Source organism: Zingiber officinale, chromosome 1B (genome assembly GCF_018446385.1).
Source record: "Zingiber officinale cultivar Zhangliang chromosome 1B, Zo_v1.1, whole genome shotgun sequence".
NCBI lineage: Eukaryota > Viridiplantae > Streptophyta > Magnoliopsida > Zingiberales > Zingiberaceae > Zingiber > Zingiber officinale.
This window is the reverse complement of record NC_055986.1, coordinates 167,933,655-167,960,202: the sequence shown is the minus strand read 5'-3', so window position 1 is coordinate 167,960,202 and position 26,548 is coordinate 167,933,655. Positions and strand designations below refer to the sequence as shown.

Below are 26,548 nucleotides of genomic sequence, written 5' to 3'. Positions count from 1 at the left end.
TATGATATTTAACTGGAACATCTTTTGCAATTTTTATTTCATACTCAAAAGGGGATCGATACATATGATTATGGTGGAGTGTTCTTCTTCAACTCAATGATAATATTAGATACACTACAGTTAGTGAGCTTTTCTTCAAGAATTCCTCTTGAAACTTCTTCAGCAAATCTTTCAAATAGTTCATCAAGGATGGCATCCCCGAAGTGATGGGCGAACAGGGATTCATTCCAGGCACGAAAGCCGTTCGCAATCATCTTCCCATCTCGTAGAATGTCGAGTTTTGTGGCATCAAGCCATTTGTAGCTTAGCAAGTGTGCTTGTTCTATGTCGAATGAGCTTTCATTGAGAATTATTGACTTCACTTCCTCCAACAATGGCGAGTAGAATGGCATGTTGAAAGCATCCAATTTATCTTTTGAAATGATCCCCTAGTTTTTGAAATTAAAAGGTTCTCAACTCCATATTTATTTGTATCGTAGCAAGTAGCAATTGCAAATTCAAATAAGAAAAAGGGTACCTCTTCAGCCATTGCATTGAGGGAATCAGAAAATAATTCAGAAATGTGGTTAAATATGTCACCATCTTCATCTTCTCCTTCTCTTCCGGGAAATATTAACAATGCTCCTCCACCAACACTTAATTCTTCGAAGCGAGACTCGAGAAATGTAGAGAAATCTCTTTGAAATTGTTCTCGATATGCTTTAACTATCCAAGGGGGGCTTGTCTTCGTAAAGTAAATATTTCCTCTGTTTTGTGAAATAGCTTCTGCACTCCCAAGTTCTTTAGGAGCCTAATATTTTTTTAATCGACAAGTTCAACAAACAGAAATTATAAGAAGTCATTCAATTGATTAAATAAGCTGATTAGCTAACCTGAGACAGCCAATGGAGACTAGTGGAACAGTAAAAGAATTGAACAGTTGAAGAAGGGAAAAGTCTCCCATGGAAAGACCCTGAAGCAGCTGCAACGTAATATGGCATGAGTAGATTTCCTCTTTCTTCCTTAATCTTCTTGTTGAACTCTTCCAGCGATTGAAAAACACTGTTGAAGTCATTCGATGGTAGGTCGTTCAGGATGAATTGGATTTCCGGAAGTGTCCTCTCCTCCTCCTTCGACTGTCGTTCGTCTAACTTACTAATAATGTCGAGAACTTGAGAGACCACTGAAAGAGCGTTTGGGCCCGAAGAACAACCGAGGTCGACAATGGTAATTCGGTCGAGAAACAGTGTCCTGCACATTTGCTCTGTGGCTTTCTCCAATATGGATTTTGCCATGATAATTACCTTTCTCTAAACGCAAACACGAACACACAGATCGATATATTTAGAACAATATATATTTACATGACTTGGATTGCAAAGACCAAAATAAGATTGAGATAAAGTTTAAAACATCGAAACTAACTTGATCCGAAGAATTAGCGAGTATCTGTTCAATCTCTCCTTGCCTAGTTGGTAGATTCTCAGCCATGTTTTAACTCTGAAAAAAAAAATCCCAAAAAAGAAGAGGAGAGACTCTTGTGCTCTCTTTGTTTCTTGACACAAGTTTTTATATAGCCAACAAGCAAATGGTAACTAAGAAATTCTTCATCGTATACTTGCTAAGGAAGGAAGGAAGGAAGATGTCATTTGAACTTGCAATCTAAGTCAAAGGAAGATAAGGCAAAGAGCATGGAAGATGCTTTCTGTCACATTGAAAATCCTTAGAAAAAAAAAGTAAAGAGGAGGCAATGTTGACTAATCAAGTATGTCATTGAGATTTTCTCGGCGTATCTTTCAAATAAGTCATCGAGTATGTCATTTCCAAATTGATAGGCGATCAAGGATTCAATCACGGCACGGCTGCCATTTGCCATCGTCTTCCCGTTGAGGATAGTGCCAAGTTACGTAGGGCTATTGATGTGTTGAATAGGCGGAGCCTCCACGTGTCCCAAAGGTTAAGATATGTGTTTAGGTGAAGGTCAAATAAAGGGAGGTCAACGAGACCCTCTTTCCGGTAGCCTTCCTCATCAGATGCCAATCTTGAAGGTGTCGAACGGAATGTTGACGTTGTGGCTGGGACGACGCTGAGAAAGTCGATCCAAGGGGTCCTAGGGCACCTGAGAATGAACAAAGACACCTGAGAATGAACAAAGACAAAGAGAAGGAGGATTAGAATGGCACACTGGGAATGTCCCGACGTTCAAATATGACGAGATGATAAGGAAATATGAAACAAGCAAATGAATAGTAAAATGTCTGATCCCCCCTCACTTCTCCATCTGGACCCCTTTTTACAGAGACCTACATTAATTGTTGTATAAGTGTCTCCTCTATCCCTAATCTTAATTAATGCCTATGTTAATGATGCATGTTAATTGTAGTAGGAATGTGAACCGAGTGTCTTCTTGTATCTCTACAGCTATCATACAGATCAGTTACAGGTGGCCTTTCTCATGGGCTCTGACAAATCATATTGAGATAAATGGGCCGGAGAGTCGGCTCGACAGAAGACCGATAGGTCAGCAAGTTGATAAGTCGGTAGGTCAGGATGACTAATCAATCGATCTTCATAGGAAAAATTAGGGTCGGCTCAATAGGCTTATGCCTAGGACCTTATTATATTATATATATATATATATATATATATATATATATATAAATAAACACATGAGTTTAAATATTAAATATTTAAAATTATGACTAAAATAAATTCTAGTCGAGATTTATTTTCATTAGTAATTTTAATTTTTTACTAGCTAAATTATATTTGGTCAAAAATTTTAAATTTTTTATAAATTAAATCTGAATTTTTTTTATTCGTGTTAGATTTAATTGATAATTTAAATTTTTTAATTTTAATTTATTAATCAAAATTAAATTTTGTTAATAAATTAAAAATAGTTATTGATTATACTTAATTAATATTTTTTATAAAAATACTTTTATCAAAAGCATATTTAATATTATATATTATTTCTTTCTTAAATTTTATTTTTCTTTCACTAATCTTTTTAATAATTCATCGGTATTTTCTAGTTAAATATTTTTAACTAAATAAATTTTATTAATAATTTATCAAAGTTAAAATTGATAAAAAGATAATTTAATTCACGAAACTCTCCTTGGATTCTGAAAAAAAAATTATTATACGTAGTAACTATATCTAGTACCCAAACATATTTCCTCTAGGTCACATAATAAATTTATCTCTGTGTCGAGATTGTCCTTCCTAGAAGTTAAAAATGATTGATAATTTTTTTAAAAAAATTATAATTAAAATGTATATTAAAAGTATTACAATAATTTATTTCTTGATTCTAAATTAGTTAATATAAAATATTTTTTATTTTTTAAATTTTATTAATAATAAGAAAAGTGAGGTTCCAATCAACAAATCGTCTTTCATTCCGACCGATAGCTAGGACTGATTCCAATCAAAATCGGCGTGGCTTGCACATGCCTCAAGAGGAAAATTTTTTAACCTATTTATATAGCAATGCCCCCACCTCTTATATTTGGAGATGTTGAAATTCCGTTCTGTTTAAATTTTCTTATACAAAAATTATATAGGTACAAAACTTTTCTTAGCAATCCGCATATTCGATTAGACATGTATTTGATCAATCAAGCAAGTTCTTGATTGATCAAAGCACACCTTGATCGAAGTACAAGATCACTGGCCTCTTGTGTTAATATTCAAAATCGATATAAAGAAAACTAAACTAATTATGCAGCGGAATTAAAGAACTAGTTGTACCTTTCCTTTGTAGCTAAAGACCTCTTGATCTTCTGCTGTATTCCTCTCCTTTTCTTGGACGTCGTGTGGACGACGATCTACCAAGACAACAAACACCCTTCCCTTCGTTTCTCCAAACCACCGGCCACCAAGTGAAGCTTTAGGATGGGGCGCCTTCTCCTCTTCTTTCTTCTTGTCTTCTTCCTCTTCTCCAAGCCGTCGCGGAGTGTTGGTGCAATATCCCTAGGTCAAAGATGACCTGGTTGACTAAGCTTGAGTTGACTCAAGCTTGAGTCTTTATGTTTGGGTTTCGATGTTTAACAATACAGATAATACGTGGAGATTATAGGTGTAATCATTAGATTGGGGAGATTGCTGGAGTAATTCCCCTCTGGTTAGGGTTTGACCAGTCTGAGTTTGAAGAAGAGTCAAGTAGGTCAAGATTGACCGAATACTTGACAGGGAAGTCCTAGTGAGTGAAGCTAGGCAGAAAGAAAAATCCTTGTGAGTGAAGCCAGGTGAAAGACCTAGTGAGGGAAGCTAGGCAGTTGGAAAATTCTAATGAGTGAAGCTAGGTGAAAGTCCTTGTGAGTGAAGCCAGGCAGGTGGAAAGTCCCGGTGAGTGAAGCCGGGCAGTGGAAAAATCCTGGTGAGTGAAGGCAGGTGAAAATCCTAGTGGTTGAAGCTAGGTGAAAGTCCTGGTGAGTGAAGTCAGGCAAATGGGAAGTCCTAGTGAGTGAAGCTAGGCAGATGGAAAGACCTGATGAGTGAAGCCAGACATGTGGAAATCTAGGTGGATCAAGGTTGACCGGACACCTGGTGTTTGGAAGTCCAAGTGGGTCATGGAGAATCGGACACTTGACATGAGATGGTAAGTCCAAGTGGGTCAAGGTTGACCGGACACTTGACGCAAAGAGAAAGTCCAGATGGGTCAAAAGTTGACCGAATTCTTAGCGGTCGTAAGTCCAATAGGGAGTTGGCATGGAACTAGAAAGTTTGGACGTAGTAAACTTCCGAATGGCATAACTCTTGACTCGGATATCGGAATGACGTGATCTCAGATGCGAAACGAAGCTAATTTCAAGCTCTATCCAGTTTTTTGCTTTCCAATTGATTGGCCAATCGATTGGGGGGGTTTAATCGATTGGTCATTCGATTGGTTGACGTGAATTCATGCAGAAATGGGCTGAATCAATTGGGTAATCGATTGAAACTTCCCCAATCGATTGGTCAATCGATTGGGAGAGTTTTTGAGCAAACAGTAAGCTTCTGAATCGATCAGTTGATCGATTGAAACCTCCAATCGATCGGCCGATCGATTGGAGCACTGGAAATCGCTCAAGAAGCCTTGAATCGATCGGGTAATCTATTCAGAGCGATTCCAAAGAGCACAGAGGCGCTTTAGATCGATCGACCGATCGATCCAAAACCTCCCCAATCGATTGGGAGCAATCGAATCGATTGAGATTCGACCGTTAGAGCCGATAAAGCCGTTGGCGAACGTGTCTTCAAAAAACTTCTTCGATTCTTCTCCACGGGCGATCACAGCAGCTCTCCACAGCGATCTTTTCTTCCTCACTGCCAGTTCTTGAAGGTTCTTGGAGGCTCATCCGAGTCAAAAGGCGAGTTGCAACAAGAAGAAGAAGAAGCTAGGGTTTTCATTGTAATCTTGTAAGATTTATTTGTATTTTGCTTCTTTCTTTCTCATTGTTGTATTGTGAGGTTGTAAGGCTTCTCCGCCTTCGGTAGTTACCGAGAATGAGTGTTTTTATAGTGCATGGTGCGTGAGTGTGTGGATCCTTGGACTAGTCACCTCTTCTTGAGGTGGATACCAAGTAAATACCTAGAGTTAGCATTGTTGTTTGTATTTCTTGTATTTCCGCTGCACATCATCCCAAGAAGCGAGCAACGACGAGCAAGATGATCGCAACGAGCTATTCACCCCCCCTCTAGCTACATTTCGGTCTCAACAAGTAGTATCAGAGCAAGGTTGCTCTTCACCGGAATCATTGCCGGAAGGGGCAAAAAGCTAGAGGGTGAAGAAGTTGGAGCAATTCTACAAGTCGAAGACTTCATTCAAGAAGCTCAACTTCAAATGGAATTCCAATATGAACTTGGATTCGATACAAGGGTGCCTCCACCGTTCACAATGATGAGCTTCGATCTTTGGAAATCAAGGATCGAAAATTTCTTGATGGTGGAGATAGAGCAATGGTTTGCTCTCATGGAAGGCTTCGAAGCTCCAACAAGTTCAAAGGGCAAAGTTCTCAAGAGAAGCAAGTGGAGCCAAGAACAAATTCAAGGGAGCGAGGCAAATGATAAAGTGACCAAGCTTGTGGTCAATCTATTACCTTGCCACATTTTGGAGCAAATTGGAGAATTCAAGGATGCCAAGGAGTTTTGGAGCAAAATGGCAACAATTCATAAGATCCCCTCCACTGTACCAATCCAAGAAGAATCAAATGAGGGTGATTCATTGAATCAAGATCAAAAAGAAGAAGAAGAGGACTCTGAGGTTGAGAGGTGCTCAATATCGGAAGAAGAAGTCCTAGAAGCTTCATCATCAAAGGAGTGCAACCAAAAGAGCAAGGAAGTAGCATATTTCTTGTTTCATGTACAAGAGGATGAAGAGGAAGATGAAGTCTCCACCTCTAGGATTGAGGGGGAGAGACCTTTGTTGACATCGGATCAAGAAGAAGGAGAAGGTTCTACATCCGGGTCAAATGGAGAAGAATATGTTGCATCCTCCAAAAATCAAGAAATATCAAATGGAGGAGCAAGTGTCATCCCTACACATGAAGGTAAAAATGGTTCAATTAAGAATAAAAATCATATTATATGTTTTGAGTGTAGGGAACATAGGCACTACAAAAGCAAATGCCCAAAATTGGCCAAGAAGAAGAGCCAAGTGGCATTAAAGGGTAAGGAGAAGCCCAAAGAGATCGCTCCTAGAACAAAGAAGAGCAAGGAGCACATTGTGTGCTTCTCTTGCAATCAAAAGGGACACTATTGTAGCCAATGTCGCAAGGAGAAGAAAGCAGTCAAGGCTCAAGGAGGAAGCACAACTCAAGGGGGAGCCTCCAAGGTAAAACGCAAGGTATCATTTGTTGAGCCTACCCCTTTAAATAATGATAAAAAGCATGTTAGTTCTAATTTATATTATTTTAATACTATTTACCATAAAAATAGGAAGCATGATAGAATTAAGGAAAAGCATGTAGCTCTTCATGCTAAAACTACCACACCTAGGTCTAGGAAGGTAGATAAAAATTTAGGCAAGAATTCTAAGGATTTTAGTTACAAACCTAAAAATAAAATTGCTCAAGGATTAAATGAAAAACTAAAAACTAAGGACTTAATGAGAGAAAATCAAGTCTTGAGGTCAAGACTTGATAAATTAGAAAAGACCCTAAAAAGGATGAAAAATATCCAAAAAGGACAAAATGAGCAAAATCTAGGTTTAGGACAACAAGGGTCATCAAAGGGTCATAGAGGTTTGGGTACCACTCAATTTTATTATCATGCCGGACTGAGTCCACCTGCAGGATTTACATGATAATTCTTATGAGCTCCTTAAAGGGACATCATCGACCTAAATAATTATAACACAGATTCCTTCTATAATCAACAACACACCTATCAAATGAGAAAGACTAAAAAAGACTTGGTTAGCAATAATAAAATAAGATAAAATTTATTTAAATATAGATGATGATATAGTCGGAGATAGAGCTCAATGGCGTAAAAGATTCATACAGCCGACCCCACCTAGTGGGAAAAGACTTGGTGGTTGTTGTTGTTGTTGTTGTTGTTGTTGTCACCTACTATCACAGGGAGCTCATCCGATAGAGCGTAGGGGAAAAAAATTATCTAAGTATAGTCGTCAACCATCCCGAGTGGCACAAATATTTGATTATGACACAGCCGAACAACTGATTCATCATTAGCCTTATGGGGTATGATCCGAGTGGCAGCTACCAACCCAAGTTAGCGATATAATGCCGAACGATGAAGATGTGTAAGCCGATCAGAAACTCGAAAGCACAAATGGTCCGATCAGATGTGGAGGTCATCGAAGATGCTATTTGTCTAGTCAGTTGAACTTGCAACCTCCTTCGACTAGACTTGAGGGGAAGACTTGTGATGTGGTGATAAAAGAGGGCCCGCCGGTACGAGTCAACTACCGAGGTGGAGGTCAAAGTCAAGGTGGTCAACGTCAGGGTGTTAAAGGGCTCACCTACGGTGCCTGAGCGAAGGTTGACTACAATGGTCGGTCCGGGCAGACAATGTCCGATCGACAAGAGGCTTGTCCGAGCTGCCCACTCGTCTAGCTCGGAACAATATGGTAAGATCTCCATACACTTAGTGCAGAGCGACCGAATGCTAAGGAGACCAGAGTGTCTGTCCGATCGGGAGGATGCAGTCTACTATACCCAGTCACCACAAGGAAAAACAGCTGAGGTTGATCGAGCAGAAGAATTCCAGTCGAGCGGCTACCCCACTCGGCCAAATAGCGGGATCATTGACGTATCTCTCGATATCCTTTTGAGAGATAGTGTCACTGACACGAGGCATGGTCAACGGGCGGATCGTACGGTGGAAACTTCTACTGTCTTGTCAGGGATATGCATGCCCTATTAAAGTATGTTGTCAGAGGCACTTTCCTGACAGTTCCTTTCATAGGATACATTGAAAAACGTGCCCATACCTCGAGGAGCGTCCATGTCACCCACCATGGCTCTATATAAAAGGGGGTTCATACACCAGCGAGATACGTGTTATTCATTGTTTGCGCTTGTGCTATTGTTACTCCACTTTCTTCTACAGTTCCGGTGACTGACTTGAGCGTCGGAAGGTCAATGCCAGGGACCCCTTCTTTGGCTCAACACTGACGTTGCTTGTTTTACATAGCGGAGCGCGATCTACATTCAGTCAGCACAACAACCACATCCCCGACTATCCACCTTCCCATTTTTGGACAGGATCAAGAGTATTATCTTACTCATGTATAGGCTTCAGCCTAAAGAACAAACAAAGGTCTAGTAAGATACTCAATATTATATACTATGATATGTCTACATAAAGCCACAGGTAAAAATAGCATAGATAGTAAATGAGACTGTATGGATATCAAATAGATCAAACTAATTACAAGCAATTAAATATCAACTCAAGAAGAAAATAGAGTTGAATCATGGTAAGCAGCAGCTGCTATTTAATCAATATATGACAATAAATAATCATGTACTAAGATAAAAAAAACTATAAAGGCCAAAGCATAAACTACCCACCTTAATCGTAGAACAGTGTTGGTCCCCTTGAGGCCGGAAAGAGGGGGTAAATTGTTTGAAATTAAAAATAAACTTTTCTCAATCTTTAGACTAAGTTAGGCAAACACTTGTTTAATAACAGAAAGTAAATGCATAAAATAAAGACAAAGACAAGAGTATTTACTAGGTTTGCAATCAAAGGATTATTAATCCTAGATAAATGAAACTCACTAAAATCTCCTTCTTTCAAAGGTGGAGTAGCCTCTTATAACGTTGAAAGCACAAAACAGTAGAGAACAAAATTAGAAAATGAAGTACAGAAGTTGTTTGCCAGTGTTGTTCTAAACTACTGAGACTAGGGCTCTATTTATAGCCCCCTAATCAGATCTGACCATTTGTTGACGTGGCAGCTCCGGGCGCTTAGGCATGGATAAAACTTTATCCATGTTGCAACGATTCACAATGGCCAAGTGAGGATAAACTTTCGTGGTCCGAATGTTAAGAGCAGGTACGGGTGCCCAGACCGTACTGACACGACCCTCGAACAAGGTGCGTGAGGAGGCGCCCTGGGCTGCCCCAGGAGGTACGAGCACCCAGGCAGTCAACTCCTTGTTGACTATCCAGCTCTCCTCTATTTCAGCTTCGTTTGCTGGGGTGATTTTGGTCATCAGGAATAAGACCCACCCAAACCCATTTTCCGGTCTTCTCTTCGAGTAAGCTTCCGCTCCGACTTCTCGTCCCTTAGAAAACGTCACGCGCTTCATTCTCATCCGCCAGCGTACTCTTCCGTGGCACCTCGTCCCTCGGGTGCACCGAGCCCATCGACTCTCTCCCATGCCATCCTTCTCGCTACCTGCATCTTCCGCTCGACTTCCTGTGCTGCTAAGTTCTTGCACACTTAGACACAATGTATCAAACACACACAAGATCTAACTTGACTTGGTTAATCACATCGAAATTACCATAGGGTACTTACAATCTCTCTCTTTTTGATGTGGGTCAACCCAAGTTAAGTTAGGGTAAAACAAAACATTAAAGTAAATGAATCTGTAAGTTAAATGTAATTTAAAGCATTAGATATGCAATATATTTTTAAAAAAATGTACCTACCCCTAGACTTAACTTCTAACTCTCCCCCTTTGATCATATTATAAATCGGGATATTCTCTAAAATAAATTGAAATTAAATTCTAAAGGATATACAAACAGTGACTCATATTTTGGAAAAAAAATTTAGAATTAAAATTCGAAAAACTGATTTTTGAGATGTATAAAGCAATTTAAACTAATTCTAGAATTAAAATTATTTTTATTTGTTAAAAAATTCTGAAAATTTTTATAACAGTTAAACAGATATACCTACTGATCCGGTGATAAGTACGGGGGATCCTCGTTGGCGGAGGGTCAACGGCACGTGGAGGTCAAAGGTCGAGAGATTCAACCCAGAGACCGGTCGACCGGACGAAGCTGGCCCACCGACCGGGCACTACGTGTCGACCGACCATGAATCCCCCGAACCGAATGACAAACAACCCGATTAGGGGTCGGGTTTCCGATGCTCAAGATAAAAAGGTTTCAAGGGTCGAGCGGCCTGTCCGTTCGGCCGGTGCACAAGGCAACACAGGCAGGAGCAGTCTCATCTGAGCATATGACCGATGCAGAAGTGATATGTTTGCCGAGCGACCGATCCGCTCGGCCCTGGAACAGACAGGGAACGCAAGAGGACAACGGAGACAGGGGATAACATCATACTCGAGACACCTACTGCCTACAAGCAGTAGAGTTGGCGGCCTAGCCGTACACAGAATTATACGGCGGAAGCTTCCACCGTCACATCCGGGATATGCTCGGACGATTGCGGAATGACGCCAGAGGTACTTTTCTGACACAGGCTCGTTAAGGTATATTTGGGGAAGCGTGCACACATCGGGAAGCATGCCCGCGCTCCCCCGGGGTCCTATATAAAGACCCCCAGACATCGACCAAGGTAGGGGTAACTCTTTACTGTAGCTACATTACGCTGCCTCTCTCGTTGCCTGACTTGAGCGTCGGAGGGCCGTCGCCGGGAAACCCCTCCCGGTTCGGCTTCTTTGCAGGATCGTCGGAGAGCTACGCCACCAGCCGGAGACAGCGGAGCGGGTCACGTCCCCAGCGTCTGTCGACTCAGCGCTCAGACAAGATCAAATTGGCGCCGTCTGTGGGAACGCACCTGAATCCGAGTCGAGAAGATGGAAGAAGCTGGACATCAACTTCTGGTAACGCTCTCTCCTGAAGAGCTCGAAGCACTCATCCAAGCGCGTGCAGCAAAAATAGTGGAGTAGCAGCAGAAAACTCAGGCCGAACGGGCAGCACAACAAGCGACGTTAGCCTCGGGGGGCCGAGCCCCACTCGAAGATAGGCAGGAGTAGCTCTGAATATGGGGGCAAAACAAGGGGTCGGCCGGCACTCAGATGGGGGCGCCGCCCGCCCCGATACCTTTCCATCGGGCTCTGTTCCAGACGCCCTCGGAGGTAGCGCAAGCCAATCAAGACAAGGGATCTTCATCGGACGAAGCACCCGTCCGGGACGTCAGAAAAGGAAAGGCGCCCCGATCGGACTCGTCACCTGAGCGGATCAACCAGCAGTTTTCAGACATCATTCTTCGCGATCCACTACCGAAGCACTATGCACCCCCCGCGATCGGGGAGTACAACGGGACAATCGACCCAGACGACCACCTGGGTAAGTTCGACAGCACCACCACTCTTCATCAATACACAGATGGCGTGAAGTGCCGAGTGTTCCTCACCACGCTTTCCGGATCGGCGCATCGGTGGTTTCGGAGATTGCCGGACGGATCCATCACAAGTTTCAAGGAATTCCGAACGGCATTCCTCCATCATTTTGCGAGCAGCAGGCGCTATCAGAAGACAAGCGTCAACCTGTTTACCATCAAGCAAGGTGCTAGGGAGCCGCTCCGAGCGTACATCCAGTGCTTCAACCAGGTAGCCATGGACATTCCAACGGCCACCTCGGAGACAATGATGAACGCGTTCACGCAAGGGCTCGTGGACGGTGACTTCTTTCGATCGCTCATCCGGAAGCCACCTAGGGACTACGACCACATGCTGCACAAAGCCAACGAATACATCAATGTGGAGGAAGCCCAGGCGGCGAGAAGAAAGGAAGCCCAGAGCGACCAACCGGCTCCCACCGAGCGGAAGCAGCCAGTCAGTCACCAGCCACCCAGAGGACCGAGAATCGAAGCCGTCCGTCCTCATCAGCACATTCGGTCGCATGCCGTCCAGCAAGTCGTGGCTGATCGACCCAAGCCCAAGGGGAAGGTATGGACCCCGATGTTTTGTTCACTCCATCAGTCGACCACTCACAATACCCGCAACTGTCGGAGCCTACCCCCCATCGCTCATCCTGTGACAAGGAACTACCGCCGTCGATCGCCTTCACCAGACCAGCGGCATCGTCAACGGAGCCCCGTGCAAAGGATAGAAAGGCGATCCCCCGAGCGACATCATCGTCAGCAGCACGGAGCCCACCATCGAGCGTCGCATGAGCGACCTCGACCTTCCGCTCGGGAGGAGGAGAATAGTTGCAACGCATCTCGGGGAGAGATCAACATCATCGCCGGAGGCCCGACCGGCGGAGATTCCAATAGAGCTAGAAAGGCACACGCAAGGCAGCTGAGGATCCACGCGGTCGGCTGCAGCCAGGAGAGGGCGAGCGGACCCGAGATCAACTTCGGGCCCAGGGACCTCGAAGGAGTCGAAGTCCCATACGATGACGCCTTGATCGTCCGAGCGGTAATAGCTAACTATACTATTCACCGTATTTTCATCGACACAGGCAGCTCGGTCAACATAATATTCAAAAAGGCCTTCGACCAGCTGTAAATTGACCGAGCTAAACTATTGCCAATGACGACCCCCCTCTACGGATTCACTGGGAACGAAGTCCTGCCGGTCGGACAAGTTCGGCTGGCTATCTCGTTGAGTGAGGAGCCGCTCAGAAGGACAAGGACCACCACCTTCATCTTGGTTGATGCTCCTTCTGCATACAACGTTATTTTGGGACGACCGGCGCTCAACGAGTTCCAGGCGGTCGTCTCTACCTTCTGCCAGAAGATTAAGTTCCCGGTGGAAGATCAAGTAGGGGAGTTGTGGGGAGACCAACTGGCGGCTCGGAGATGCTATGTGGAGATGGTCCGAGCAGAATCTAAGTCAGCTCGGAAAATGCCGCGAGTCAAGGTAAATACTGTTACTGAAAAACCACCTTCTTTAGTTTATGAAGAAAAAGAGGAGGTGCAGATTGACCCTACCCGACCGGAGGCCACCACCTTCATAGCATCCGATTTGGAGGAAAAGCAGAAGGAGAAGCTGGTCAAATGCCTCCAGTGAAACTACAACGTCTTCGCTTGGTCGACCCATGAGCTGCTTGGAGTCTCGCCGAGCGTAGTGCAGCATGAACTTCACGTCCGGTCGGACGCTCGTCCGGTGAAGCAAAGGAAGAGGGACTTCAACGCGGAGCAGAATGTAATCATCCGGGCGGAGGTCGAGAAGCTTCTAGAGGCCGGCCACATAAGGGAGGTGCAATTCCCAAGTTGGCTGGCCAATGTGGTTTTGGTCTCCAAGCCGGGCAACAAGTGGAGAGTCTGCATCGACTTCCGAGACTTGAACAAAGCATGCCCGAAGGACTTCTACCCCCTTCCCCGGATCGATCAGCTAGTGGACTCCACAGACGGGTGCGAGCTGATATGCATGCTGGATGCATACCAAGGCTACCATCAAGTGCCACTCGCCCGAGAAGACTAAGAGAAGGTCAGCTTCATCATGGCGGACGGCACCTACTGCTACAATGTAATGTCGTTCGGGCTGAAGAACGCGGGAGCCACCTACCAGCGTCTGATGAACAAGGTCTTCAAGGAGCAGATCGGACGCAACTTGGAAGTGTACGTGGACGACATACTTATCAAGTCCTTACGGGCGGTCGATCTTTACGTGGACATGGAGGAGACCTTCCAAACGTTGAGAAGGTATGGCGTCAAACTTAACCCTCAGAAGTGCCTGTTCGGGGCAAAGGGCGGGCGCTTCCTGGGCTACATTGTGACCGAGCGGGGTATAGAGGCGAACCCTAGCAAGATAAAGGCATTGCAGGACATGCCACCTCCCAGAAATCTCCGAGAGGTACAGCGCCTCACCGGTCGGATAACGGCGCTGTCAAGGTTCATTTCTAAGACCGCCGACCGGAGCTTGCCATTTTTCAAGATTCTCCGTAAAGCCACCAAGTTCCAATGGGACGAGGAATGCGATCGGGCATTCGAGGAATTGAAGACTTATCTGAATTCCTTACCCGTGTTGGCGAAACCAGTCAAAGGTGAGCCGCTCCACATTTATTTATCTTCAACTGAGCATGCTGTGGGCTCAGCATTAGTAAGGCCGAGCGGTGAGGAACATCCAGTGTACTTTTTAAGCCATATCTTAAAAGATGCTGAGTCTCGCTACACCGGTCTGGAGAAGTTGGCTTTCGCCTTGGTACTCGCCGCTAGGAGGTTGCGCCCTTACTTTTTGGCGCATACCATTATTGTGATGACAAATAGCCTGCTCGCAAGGGTACTCTTGAACCCTGAAGCATCCAGACGGCTCATCAAGTGGACAACGGAACTTAGCGAATTCGACATTCAATACCAACCCCGCTCGGCGATCAAAGCGCAGTCCTTGGCAGATTTCGTGACCGAAATACAAAAGCCCGAGCTCGAAGCTACGTGGAAAATATATGTGGACGGATCATCCACTCAGCTCGGAAGCGGGATTGGGATCATGCTACTGTCGCCTCAGGGAGAGCGGAGGCATTTATCCGTCCGGCTAGATTATCTGGCAACTAATAATGAGGCGGAATATGAAGCCCTCATAGCCGGATTGTAAGCCGCACGGCATGTTGGAGCCAGTCGGGTCGTGATCCACTCGGATTCCCAGCTTGCCGCTCAACAACTCACGGGCGCTTTTGAGATAAACAATGCAAGACTCAGATTGTACGCAGAGGCCTTTGAGAAACTCAAGACCGGCTTCACCAAGGTAGTGGTCCAGAAGATATCCCGAGCGGAGAACCAGGCGGCAGACGAATTAGCCAAGCTCGCAAGCTCGATATCGCCGGTCGTCATCCAGCAACCAATCGAATAGGTATCCTTGGTAGCGCATATAGACCGGATGGAATGTCTCACATTCCCAAGCGATTGGAGGACAGCCATCATGGAGTTCCTGCGCTCAGGGGCCTCACCGTCCGATTGGGATGAAGCTCAGCTACTAAGGAGGAGGGTCGGTCGGTTCACTCTCATCGGAGATCAGCTTTATAAAAAGGCTTTCTCCCGACCGTGGCTAAAATGTGTCAGCTCAGAAAACGCAGAGTATATTCTCCAGGAGGTACACCAAGGATCTTGCGGAGGTCATCCGGGCGGCCGATCTTTGGCTAGGAAGATCCTGCTGGCCGGATACTTCTGGCCAACGCTACATGAGGACACCGCTCGGACCGTCGCAACGTGTCTCTCCTGTCCGAAGTACCACAATTTCTCGCATAAGCCGACGGAGGAAATGAAAGCGTCCACCGTGTCTTGCCCGTTCGACCAGTGGGGCATGAACATCGTAGGACCCTTCCCTATGGCGACCGAACAAAGGAAGTTTCTATTGGTGACAGTAGATTACTTCTCCAAGTGGGTGGAGGCTGAGCCATTGGCCAAAATAACCGAGCACATGGTCAAAAAATTCATCTGGCAAAACATCATCTGTCGGTTCGGCATTCCGCGTCGGCTCGTGTCGGACAACGGGCGACAGTTCATCGGAAATCAGCTCGAGGAATGGTGCAAGGGATATGACATTAAGCAGCACTTCACGTCTGTGGCGTATCCCCAAAGCAATGGTCAAGCCGAAACAGTCAACCGGGAGATACTCTGAATTCTTTGGGCTCGGCTCGACCACATGGGAGGAAGCTGGGTGGGCGAGCTGCCAGGAGTCTTATGAGCCATCCGCACGACCCCTAAAGAGAGAACAGGAGTAACACCTTTTCATCTGGTGTATGGAGGCGAGACGGTCATCCCAGTCGAAGTCGGCGTAGAGTCTGCCCGGATCCAGAACTATGACGAAGATAATGCCGAGCGGAGGCAGCTAGAATTGGACTTGATCGACGAGGAGCGAGCCAAAGCGTCCGTCCGGCTGATGGCCTACAGGCAGAGAATGAAGCAGAACTACAACCGCCGCGTGATTCCTCGAGCATTCCAGGTGGGCGACTTGGTCTGGAAGAAAGTGAAGCCGGTCGGGGATGTAGGCAAGTTGGAGGCTCCCTGGGCGGGACCGTTCAAAGTCATCGAGAAGCTCCGATCGGGAGCTTATTGTTGGAACCCCAAGGTGTTTTGATGTGATCAAACAAGCTAAGTTAGGTCCTGCGTTTGTTTAACCCTTGTGTCTAAGTGTGCAGGAGCTTAGGAACACAGGAAGTCAAGCGGAAGACGCGGCTAGCGAGAAGGACGGCACGGGGAGAGAGCCGACGGGCTCGGTGCGTCCGAGGGACGGGGTGTCCGCGAAAGAGTACACCGGTGGACGAGAAGAGCGTGCGCGGCGCTCGAGGGACGAGAAACCGGGAGGGAAGGCTGCTCGAGGAGAAGGCCGGAACATGGGTTCGGGTGAGATTCCTAAGGCCGAGATCACCCAAGCTAGCGAGCCGGAGTGGAAGACCCGGACCGAGCCGAATCGAGACAGAGGAACCGGAGTCGAAAAGTCAACTTATGTTGACCTTAGGGCTCCGGGCGCCCGGAACCGACCGGGGAGCCCGGAATCGACTTTTCAACAGGATCGAGTTTTGACTCGATCCGACCGTTGGGGGATAAAATTTACCCCCCCCCCAGGGCGCCCGGAACCCTTCCAGGCGCCCGGACCAAGACTATAAATATAGCCTTGGTCCAGAAGCTTAAACACAACGAACTACTTGTAATCCAGTGCTTTCATTTGTGTTATTTCTTTCTGTGCTTTCAACGCTGTAAGAGGCTACTCCGCCCAGAGGAGAATCAATTAGTGCGTCTTTCTTTGCCTTGGATTAGCAATCCTCTGTGTCTACTTTCTGTTTTAATTAGTCTCTGCCTTTTTAATTACAAGTTCTTTTAAGTTAGTTGAATATCCGAGAAGGGTTGTTGGTTTTATTTTGTAGGGCAATTCACCCCTCCCCTCTTGCCGGCCTCCAAAGGGGCCTACAAGTGGTATCAGAGCAAGGCGCGCTTCAGGAGGACTAACCGTCGATCGAAGCAACAAGATAGCCGGACCAAGCATCGTCCCACCAAAATTCGAGGGGAACTTCGCAGACTGGAAGCGTCGTATGGAGGTATTCCTAAAAACAGATTTTGAAATTCGGTTTATTATGAAATATGGTTTTGTAGCTCCAATAGATAAAGATGGAAAAGAAAAAGAAGAGAGCGATTGGACAAAAAGGAGCAGAATGAGTCGGTAGCAAACAGCCGTGCGGAACATCACCTACTGAGCGTGTTACCGCCTCAAGAGGTCAACCGCATCGGAAACTATGCATCTGCTAAAGAACTTTGGGAGAAGTTCTTGGAACTCCACGAATGAACGTCTGAAGCAAAGCTCGCTAGAAGGGACATCCTCCGCAACAAACTGATGAACATCCGTCTGGAGAAAGGTGAGAAAGTAGCCGGTCTACATGCAAAGGTAAAAGAACTAGTTACTGGTCTCGAAAACCTTGGTGAAACGGTAACAAACCGGGACACTATACGCTACGCGCTCAACGTGTTTCCAAGAACTCCGGAGTGGATATCAATCGTCGATACTTACTACATCTCAAAAGACCTGGAGATAAGTACTTTAGAAGAGTTGTTTTCTACCCTTGAATTACACGAAGCGTGAACCGAACCGTGAACCGGCGGTTCTGAACCGTGAACCGTAACCGTCTTGGGCGGTTAAGGTTAAGGATCGACCTGCCTGGAACCGTCGAACTGGCGGTTCCAAACCGTAGAACCGTCGGTTTAGAAACGTAATCAGATCTAAAGGTAGAAGAAAGGTGCGGTGCTACCGGTGTCAGAAGGAGGGACACCTAAGGAAGACTGCCCAGAACTCAAGAAGGTCAAAATGAAGACACCCAAGAAACACAACCTAAAAGCAACTTGGGATGACACTTCTTCATCTGAATCAGAAGCTCAAGAATATGCGAGGATTGCACTGATGGCAAGCCACGAAGGACAAAGTACATCAGAACCCAGCATCGATGAAGGGGGAGCGACCTCAGATGGAAGTAGTGAAGCAGGGGGAGATTCAGTGCTCAAGTCCGATATGGTAAGTGAGGTATGCCTTTTACCCCTGATGAACTTTGGTATCAAAGCTATGACTAAATCCATGTATAAATTAGAAAATAAAAATGCCAAATTAGAAAATGAAATTTTAGAAATAAAGAGAATTTTGGCAAAATCATGTCTTATAGAGGATTTTGAAAAATTGAAAATAAAAAACTAAAAGAAGAAATAGAAAGATTGAAAAAATCTAATGGTTCAAATATTTCTACTTTTAGAAATTATAGAGGTTTAAATTGGTATTATAGATTTCATCAAAGTCAAATTAGAAATATATCAAAAATCTATATACCTAGGAAATACTTGGTTAATCCTGTAGGTAGGAACCTCTATTGGGTTCCAAAAACCTATTTAATTTAAAATTAAAATTAGACTTAGCATTTTCAGCAAGGAAATTAAACAACTAATTTCTTTATGAGGCTTTGTCTAAGGAAGTGGTTGTTACTCCAATAACCAAGAAGGCCTAGTGCCTCGCCACGACCTGGAAGCCAAGTATCGAAATGAAAAGTTTAATTGATTAACTGAAAAAAGTATTAATTTAAATTACTTAATGCTTTAAAAGAGTTATTCAATTTATGTTAGAAAAATAAAAAAAAATTTAAAATTTTCTTAACTTAGAAATTTTTTTATTATCTTAGAAATTTTTATGAAAATTGACTTAGAATTTTGTTTTAAGTTATCTTAGAATTTTTTTTTTGCCTTATAATTTTTCTTAAAATTGACTTAGAATTGTTTCTTATGAATATTAACTTAGAATTTTTTTTAATTAGAAATTTTTTTTAATGTTGAGATAAGTTTCAAAACTTAAAATGTTTTACTTAAATGTTTTACATTAACCCCAATTTTTATGTGATCAAAGGGGGAGAAGTATGTTAAGTCTAGGGGGAGGTACTATAATTTTTCAATTGAAAAATATTTGGACTTATTGGAATATAAATCGTTTTTATTGCATATGGTTACCCTAACTTAACTTGGGTTGCTCACATCAAAAAGGGAGAGATTGTTGGAACCCCAAGGTGTTTTGATGTGATCAAACAAGCTAAGTTAGGTCCTGCGTTTGTTTAACCCTTGTGTCTAAGTGTGCAGGAGCTTAGGAACACAGGAAGTCGAGCGGAAGACGCGGCTAGCGAGAAGGACGGGAGCCGACGGGCTCGGTGTGTCCGAGGGACGAGGTGTCCGCTGAAGAGTACACCGGTGAGCGAGAAGACATTGCCGAGGGACGAGAAACCGGAGGGAAGGCTACTCGAGGAGAAGGCCGAAATTGGGTTCGAGTGAGCCCTATTCCAAGGCCGAGATCACCCAAGCTAGCTGAGCCGAGCTAATGCACCTGCACCAAGACGAGCCAAACCGAGACGAGTCAACCGAGTCGAAAAGTCAACTTATGTTGACCTTAGGGCTCCGGCCTGACCCACGGGCGCCGAACCCTTCCGGGCACCCGGAATGATTTTCAACAGGATCGAGTTTTGACTCGATCCGACCATCGGGGATAAAATTTATCCTCCTAGGGCGCCGACCCTTCCAGGCGCCCGACCAAGACTATAAATATAGCTCTGGGAAGCTTAAACACAACGAACTACTTGTAATCCAGTGCTTTCATTTGTGTTATTTCTTTCTGTGCTTTCAACGCTGTAAGAGGCTACTCCGCCCAGAGGAGAATCAATTAGTGCGCCTTTCTTTGCCTTGGATTAGCAATCCTCTGATTGCAAACCAAGTAATTCCTCTATGTCTACTTTCTGTTTTAATTAGTCTCTGCCTTTTTAATTACAAGTTCTTTTAAGTTAGTTGAATATCCGAGAAGGGTTGTTGGTTTTATTTTGTAGGGCAATTCACCCCTCCCCTCTTGCCGGCCTCCAAAGGGACCTACACTTATTACTTGGAAGATGAGGATGGATGAAGGATAGAGAGGCCGTGAAGCGCAAACCACCTCCAGCCCTATCGGGCTGGATGAAAGGTGCGCTGATGTAATATATTTTGATTATTCTGTTCGGATGTATTATTTGATTGCAGGAATGAAAGCTATAAGAACAAAGGCATGATTCTGGCGCACCAAGCGAGTAGCAGCATGATGCCGTGGCAGAGACCCCGTGTCGTTCGACCGGGAGTATATTATCCGAGCCATAGGCTTGATGGCGAAGACCCCGTGTCGTTCGACCGGGAGTATATTATCCGAGCCATAGGCTCGATGGCGAAGACCCCGTGTCGTTCGGCCGGGAGTATATTATCCAAGCCATAAGCTCGATGGCGAAGACCCCGTGCCGTTCAGCTGGGAGTATATTATCTGAGCCCAATGCTCGATGGTGAAGACCCCGTGCCGTTCGGTTGGGAGTATATTATCCGAGCCCAATGCTCGATGGCGAAGACCCCGTGCCGTTCGGCTGGGAGTATATTATCCGAGCCCAATGCTTGATGGCGAAGACCCTGTGTCGTTCGGCCGGGAGTATATTATCCGAGCCCAATGCTCGATGACGAAGACCCCAAGCCGTTCGGCCGGGGGTGTATTATCCGAGCCAAATGCTTGATGGAGAGGAACCCGTGCCATTAGGCCGGGAGTATATTATCCGAGCTATAAGCTCATCATTGAAGACCGTCGAGCGGCGACGTTAAACTCTAGAGTCGAACCGGCGACTATAAACCCTCCGGCTTGAAGACCGTCGAGCGGCGACGTTAAACTCTAGAGTTGAACCGGCGACTATAAACCCCCCGGTCGGAAAAAGATAATAAAGTGGTCGACTTGTGACTCGATATGCCGATCGGACATGTTACCAAAGGTACTTCGTGAACATCTAACGAGAATTCCATTATAAGTGGGGGTGTCCAGCCGAGTGGCCTAGTTATAAAGAATACTTCGTTAAAAATTCCTTGGGAAGGCCGGGCAAGACGAGAAACGATTAAAGAAAAGAAAGAAGGAGGAGACGTGAACGATTGTAGTTCGCGGTATGATCGGAGGACACAAGTATTGACAAAGTAAGTTAATAACAAGACGAGATATATCCATTAAAAAAGTCCGGCCCTTAGATCCGATCGGAATAGTTACAAAAAAACACTACAAGAAAATCATAAACGCTCCTCACTCCAGGGGCTCGAAGATGGGCTCTGGAACGGCTTCATGTCTTGGGGGGGGATAGAGGTATCCTCTGGGAGATGGCCCTTAGCCTTCAAGTAAACAGTGGTCGTCCGGATAGCCTCTTCGAAGGACAGAACTAACCGATCGCTAAACTTTTCACCAAATGCGTCCGATCGAAGGTAGTTCGGTCTCATCACCTTGAAGCGGTCAGCTTCTTCATCCTGGTATTCCTTGAGCGCCGCTCTGGAGGCGTCGAGAGCTCCTTGGAGATCTTGCTTATCTGTCTGCAGTTTAACTTCAGTGGCAGATCGGCTCTCTTTCTCAGCAGATAGCAGGTCGGTCAATTCAGTAACGCGTTGATCCAGCGCTCGGACCTGCACCTTCATCGCATCCAGATCAGCAACGGCCCTATTTTTTCTGTTGGTGCCCACAGTGATCTGGTGGTCGTGGGACTTGACTTGGTTTTCAAGTCCAACTACCCTGGTTTCCAGGCCGGAAGACTTGGTGCCGCTCGGCCTCTAGCAGTTTTTCTATTTAGGTCAGCTCGGACCTAAGCGTAGCATAAGAGGGCCCTTCAGCTGGTGCCCCTCCAGAAATTTGGAGTTTCTTCAACTCCTCCCCCAGTTCGGCCAGACGATTGCTGACCGTAATATTCTCCACCCATTGCTGCATTCGGAGGGGATAATGTCAGGAACCCGGTGAAGTAGTCGTAATAGTGTGTTAAGAAACATACCCCGGTGGCTTGCTGCATATGGCTGTCCGCTAGCTGACAGGGAGTCATCAGGGCAACCTGAGCCCTCGCATCTTCCCACGTCTTGGCAAGCGGCCCTCAAATAGTAACTTGATGCTCGGGAGCAGTGGGCTGATCCGTTGCCAAAAGGAACTCCTCGATGGGAAGACGGAGGACGAATTTGATCACTCGACGACCGTTCGGATCTGACTGGGAAGAAACGGCTCGGTTGGACGACTCGCCAAGCGGCGCAGAAATGATGTTCGAGCGCTTGAGCCGAAGGCGGACCCGGGGCACAGAACTAACGGGTGGCGCTCCAGTCGAAGCGGCTGGTTGGTCGAGCTGGGAGGGAGTCCGATCAGACGAAATGGCCTCATGCGCTGCGGGTAGCGGGTTGACTGCCTCTGGGGGAGCGTCGACTGGCCCGATCACCGGCTCTTCCTATGCACTGGCCGTTCGGCGCCGCTTGCGTATTATCAATGGGGAATCACTCGCCGATAGCATCCTCGGCCGTTCCAGTTGTAGGGACCTGAGCGGCAGACCCTCGGGCCTCAGTTGGAGTGCCTTCGCTTTCACCTTCATGCAAGCCGACCGGCGCGATGCTTAGATCGGCCATCTCCTTGGCTACCACCGCTTCCATTTCGGCGGCTTTCAGCTTCAGCCGTTCAGCAACCTTGGCGCGCCACATGATGTCAGCTGCATAACAGGAGAATAAATCGGTTAGACCAAAAGGAAAAAGGACAGGAAAAGTGCTTACCTATGCTGCTCGGAAGCTTCGTTCGGATCGGGCTCAAGCCAAATATGTACAATACCCCCTCGTGAAGTAGTTTATCGATGTTGAACCTCTGGTCGGCCAGTAGATTGGCTGCATGAAGATAATCCCGCTAGCTCTTGTATTTACCGAGGTTAGGCTGGCTCGGCACGGTGGTCTGCCACTGGGTGCGAAAGGATGGCAGTTTGGGAAAGCGAAGGTAAAAATAATTTTCCTTCCAGTGCTTGTTCGAGGTCGGCATCTTATCGAAGAAGACAAGGCCGATCCGCGACTGGAAAAGAAAAGTACCCCACTCGGACTGTTTTGGGTAGTAAAAGTAATGGAAAATTCTGGGGTCTAAGGGAATGTCGTGCAACTTGAAAAGGATTACTACGCCGCACAGCAACCTAAAAGAGTTGGGGACAAGTTGGCCGAGCGGGATGCGGAAATAATTACAAACCTCCCGGATAAAAGAGTGTAGAGGGAAGCGCAGACCGGCCATGAATTGGTCGCGGAAGAAGCAAACAGTGTCGATCGACGGATTATGGGGCTGATCAGAAGAGGTGGCTAAAACTAGTCTATGGTTAGGAGGCAGTTCAAATTCGTTAAGGAAGCGTCCCGTGTCAGTTTCGTCGAACCGGCTAACTATGGTCATATATCATAGGCCAGGAGAGGGATCAGAAGGCTGCGAGGTGCTAGCCATCGCCGGAACAGTAGTAAGGAAGGAAGGACCGAGGAAAGGAAAATAGAAGGATTGAGGAAGGAGGCTGAAACTACACTGAACGAATGCAAAGACTGTTGGAGGATCTTGCGGCCGGCTTGAAGGGGGGTTGGATAGACGGCGCCTCCAAATACTCGCTTCCTACGTATTCGTTAGTGCGCAAGCGGAAATACAAATACTAATAACGAATACAAAAGCTAATGACAAAGAAAAGAATAAGCAAACCAATGCACGTCGATGTAACGTGGTTCGGAGATGATGCTCCTACTCCACGGCTGTCCGTAAGGTGGACGATCCCGATCCTTCGGTGGATTAGCCCCCGGCAAACTCCGGCTACTCAAGCAACTCCTTGTGGGTGGAGAAACCTCACCACAACACCAACCAAGAACACTTGGACACAAGAGACCTTGAGCACTTTGGTGACTACTAATTAGGCTTTAACCAAGTCTAATTTCGTCACCTGTCGACCATACCAAGCTCCTTCTTATAGAGCTTGAATAAATCAACTGATTGCTTTACTACCGATCGTCCTCGCACCACCGACCGATGCCATTCAACGGCTCTCTCAACGGCTATCACTACCGATCGTCCCGTGACCACCGATCGATCCAATTTCGCACGTAACCTCTCAGACTTCTCACGATCGGGTTCCAGATCACGATCGGTATAACCCTAAACTTAGGGTTTCCCATCCCGAGTACATTTCTCTCGACTCGGACCTCACGACTCACTTGACTCTTCTTCGCAGCTTGACCTCTGCCTTCAAGCCTACTTCCTTTGCCTCTCGTCCCTCGGATGCATCCCGCGGCTCGTCCCAATGCCATCCTTCGCGTATGCCTCAATCCCTCGGCCCTTGTCCTTGCTGCCTTGTCCACGGTCCCTCAGATGCATTCAAGCCCGCGGCTTGTCCTCAATGCCATCCTTCATCGGACCCGAAGCCGTCAACCTGAGTCACATGTGTCACCTGCAGTCCTGCACAACTCAAGTACACATATCAAATAACGAGGGTAAACCTTGTTAGGATCGATGTACTCGGCTAGAGAGGGGGGTGTGAATAGCCGCCCCAAATTCTTCGCGTTTCTTCCTACGATTAGGGTTAGCGCAGCGGAAATAAAACAATAGAAATGAAACGAAGATGATCAAACCTTAGACGCAGCGATGTAACGAGGTTCGGAGATGATACTCCTACTCCTCGGCGTGTCCGTAAGGTGGACGAAACCTATCAATCCGTCGGTGGATGAGACCCCGGATAACCGGCTAATATATATACTCCTTCTGGGTGGAGAAACCTCGCCACAATCTTTCTTGCACCAGCAAGAATAGGAGTACAAGAATAGAGGAAACAAACAAGAACAATAGAAATTGTAAACACACTTGCTTGCCTTCTCGTCGGAGTCCGTTGATGAAGCAGCAGATGTTGCCGTCACTAGCAACCGCCGGAAATACGCCGCTCGTCGCCGATTGGAGCTCAAATCGCAGAGGAGGAAGAAGAAGAAGAAGAAAGAACAGCCTCAACCCCTTTATAACTTAAGAAGACATAAAACTAGCTGCTACGCATCTAGATGTGGACCGATCAGCTCATCCTCGATCGGTCATTAGGGTCCTGACGGTCCACAAGACCGATCAGCCCTTCTCCGTCATCGGGACCGATCAGGTCCTTCCCCGATCGGTCCCATGACCGATCGGGCCTTTCTCTTCTGATCGATCCTGCTTCCCTCGATCGGTCCGCAGACCGATCAGAACTTCACCGTATGCATCGATCGATCACGACGGCCTTCGCCCGATCGATAACACACGAAGCTCATCACAGGTTACCGATCGGTCACCAAACCGATCCAGATATCCAGAGTATCGATCGATCCATCGATCGATCCGAGCTTGGTTTTCGCCCAAACCAAGTCTCAAGCCTTCCAAACCAACATTCGGTCACCTTCCTGTTGGTACATCACGCTAGCATCCGGTCCCTCCCTTGACCGCTAAGACTCCCCACCAAGTGTCCGGCAATCCTTTGACCCACTTGGACTTTTTCTCTCGTGTCAAGCATCCGATCACCCTCGACCTACTTGGACTTCTCAACACCGGATGTCCGATCACCCTCGATCCATCCGGATTTTCCTTGCCTTCACTCACCGGGACTTTCACCTAACTTCACTCACTAGGGTTTTCACCGGCTTCACTCACCGACTTCCAACCGCCTTGCTTCACTCACCGGACTTTCCAACCGCCCGGCTTCACTCACCGGGACTTTCCCACTGCCCGGCTTCACTCACTGTGACTTTCACCCAGCTTCACTCACTAGGGTTTTCACAATTGCCTGGCTTCACTCACCAGGACTTTCCCACCGCCTGGCTTCACTCACCGGGACTTTCACCTAGCTTCACTCACTAGGGTTTTCACAACTGCCTGGCTTCACTCACCAGGACTTTCCCACTTCCGCTGCACTCACCAGGAGCCCTCTCGACCAAGTCTGGAGAACGAGCTACCGAGCCCTCTCCGACTTCCACTTGCCAAGTTCCCATACTTGGACTTCTCCGTGCCAAGTCTCCATACTTGGACTTTCTCCCGTGCCAAGCTCCCCGCTTGGACTTTTCCCATGCCAAACCCCCTGCTTGGACTTTTCCGAGTCAGGTCAACTCACCTTGGGTCAACCAGGTCAACTTTGACCAAAGGTTGCACCCACAATCTCCCACCAAAATACAACTCTTTTGTTCTTGTCAAACATCAAAATACAACTCGAGTCAGGTCAACTAGAGTCGGGTCAACCATGTCAACCTTGACCTAAGGTTGCACCAACAAACCTAACTTAAACACTTTGCCCAAACACCAAAACACATGGTCCCATGGACCATTGGGATTGCTCCATAAATCTCCCCCTTTTTGGTGTTTGGCAATACGTTTAAGTTAGGGAAAACATATAGCAAACAAACATGCTAAAACAATGGACTTACAATGCCAAGGCTA

At 46.3% G+C, this 26,548-nt stretch overlaps 1 protein-coding gene across 1 annotated transcript; it reads right to left on the bottom strand.

The window, feature by feature from the left end:
• Nucleotides 1–7: 7 nt before the first annotated feature.
• On the bottom strand, nucleotides 8–2,247 carry LOC121990263 (probable jasmonic acid carboxyl methyltransferase 2). Its single transcript, XM_042544436.1, has 4 exons — nucleotides 1,405–2,247; nucleotides 873–1,289; nucleotides 518–790; nucleotides 8–428 (listed from the first exon to the last, which is right to left on the bottom strand). Exons 1-4 carry the CDS (start codon nucleotides 1,468–1,470, stop codon nucleotides 69–71), a joined length of 1,116 nt encoding a protein of 371 aa, XP_042400370.1. The 5' UTR covers nucleotides 1,471–2,247; the 3' UTR covers nucleotides 8–68.
• Between the last annotated feature and the right edge of the window lie 24,301 nt (nucleotides 2,248–26,548).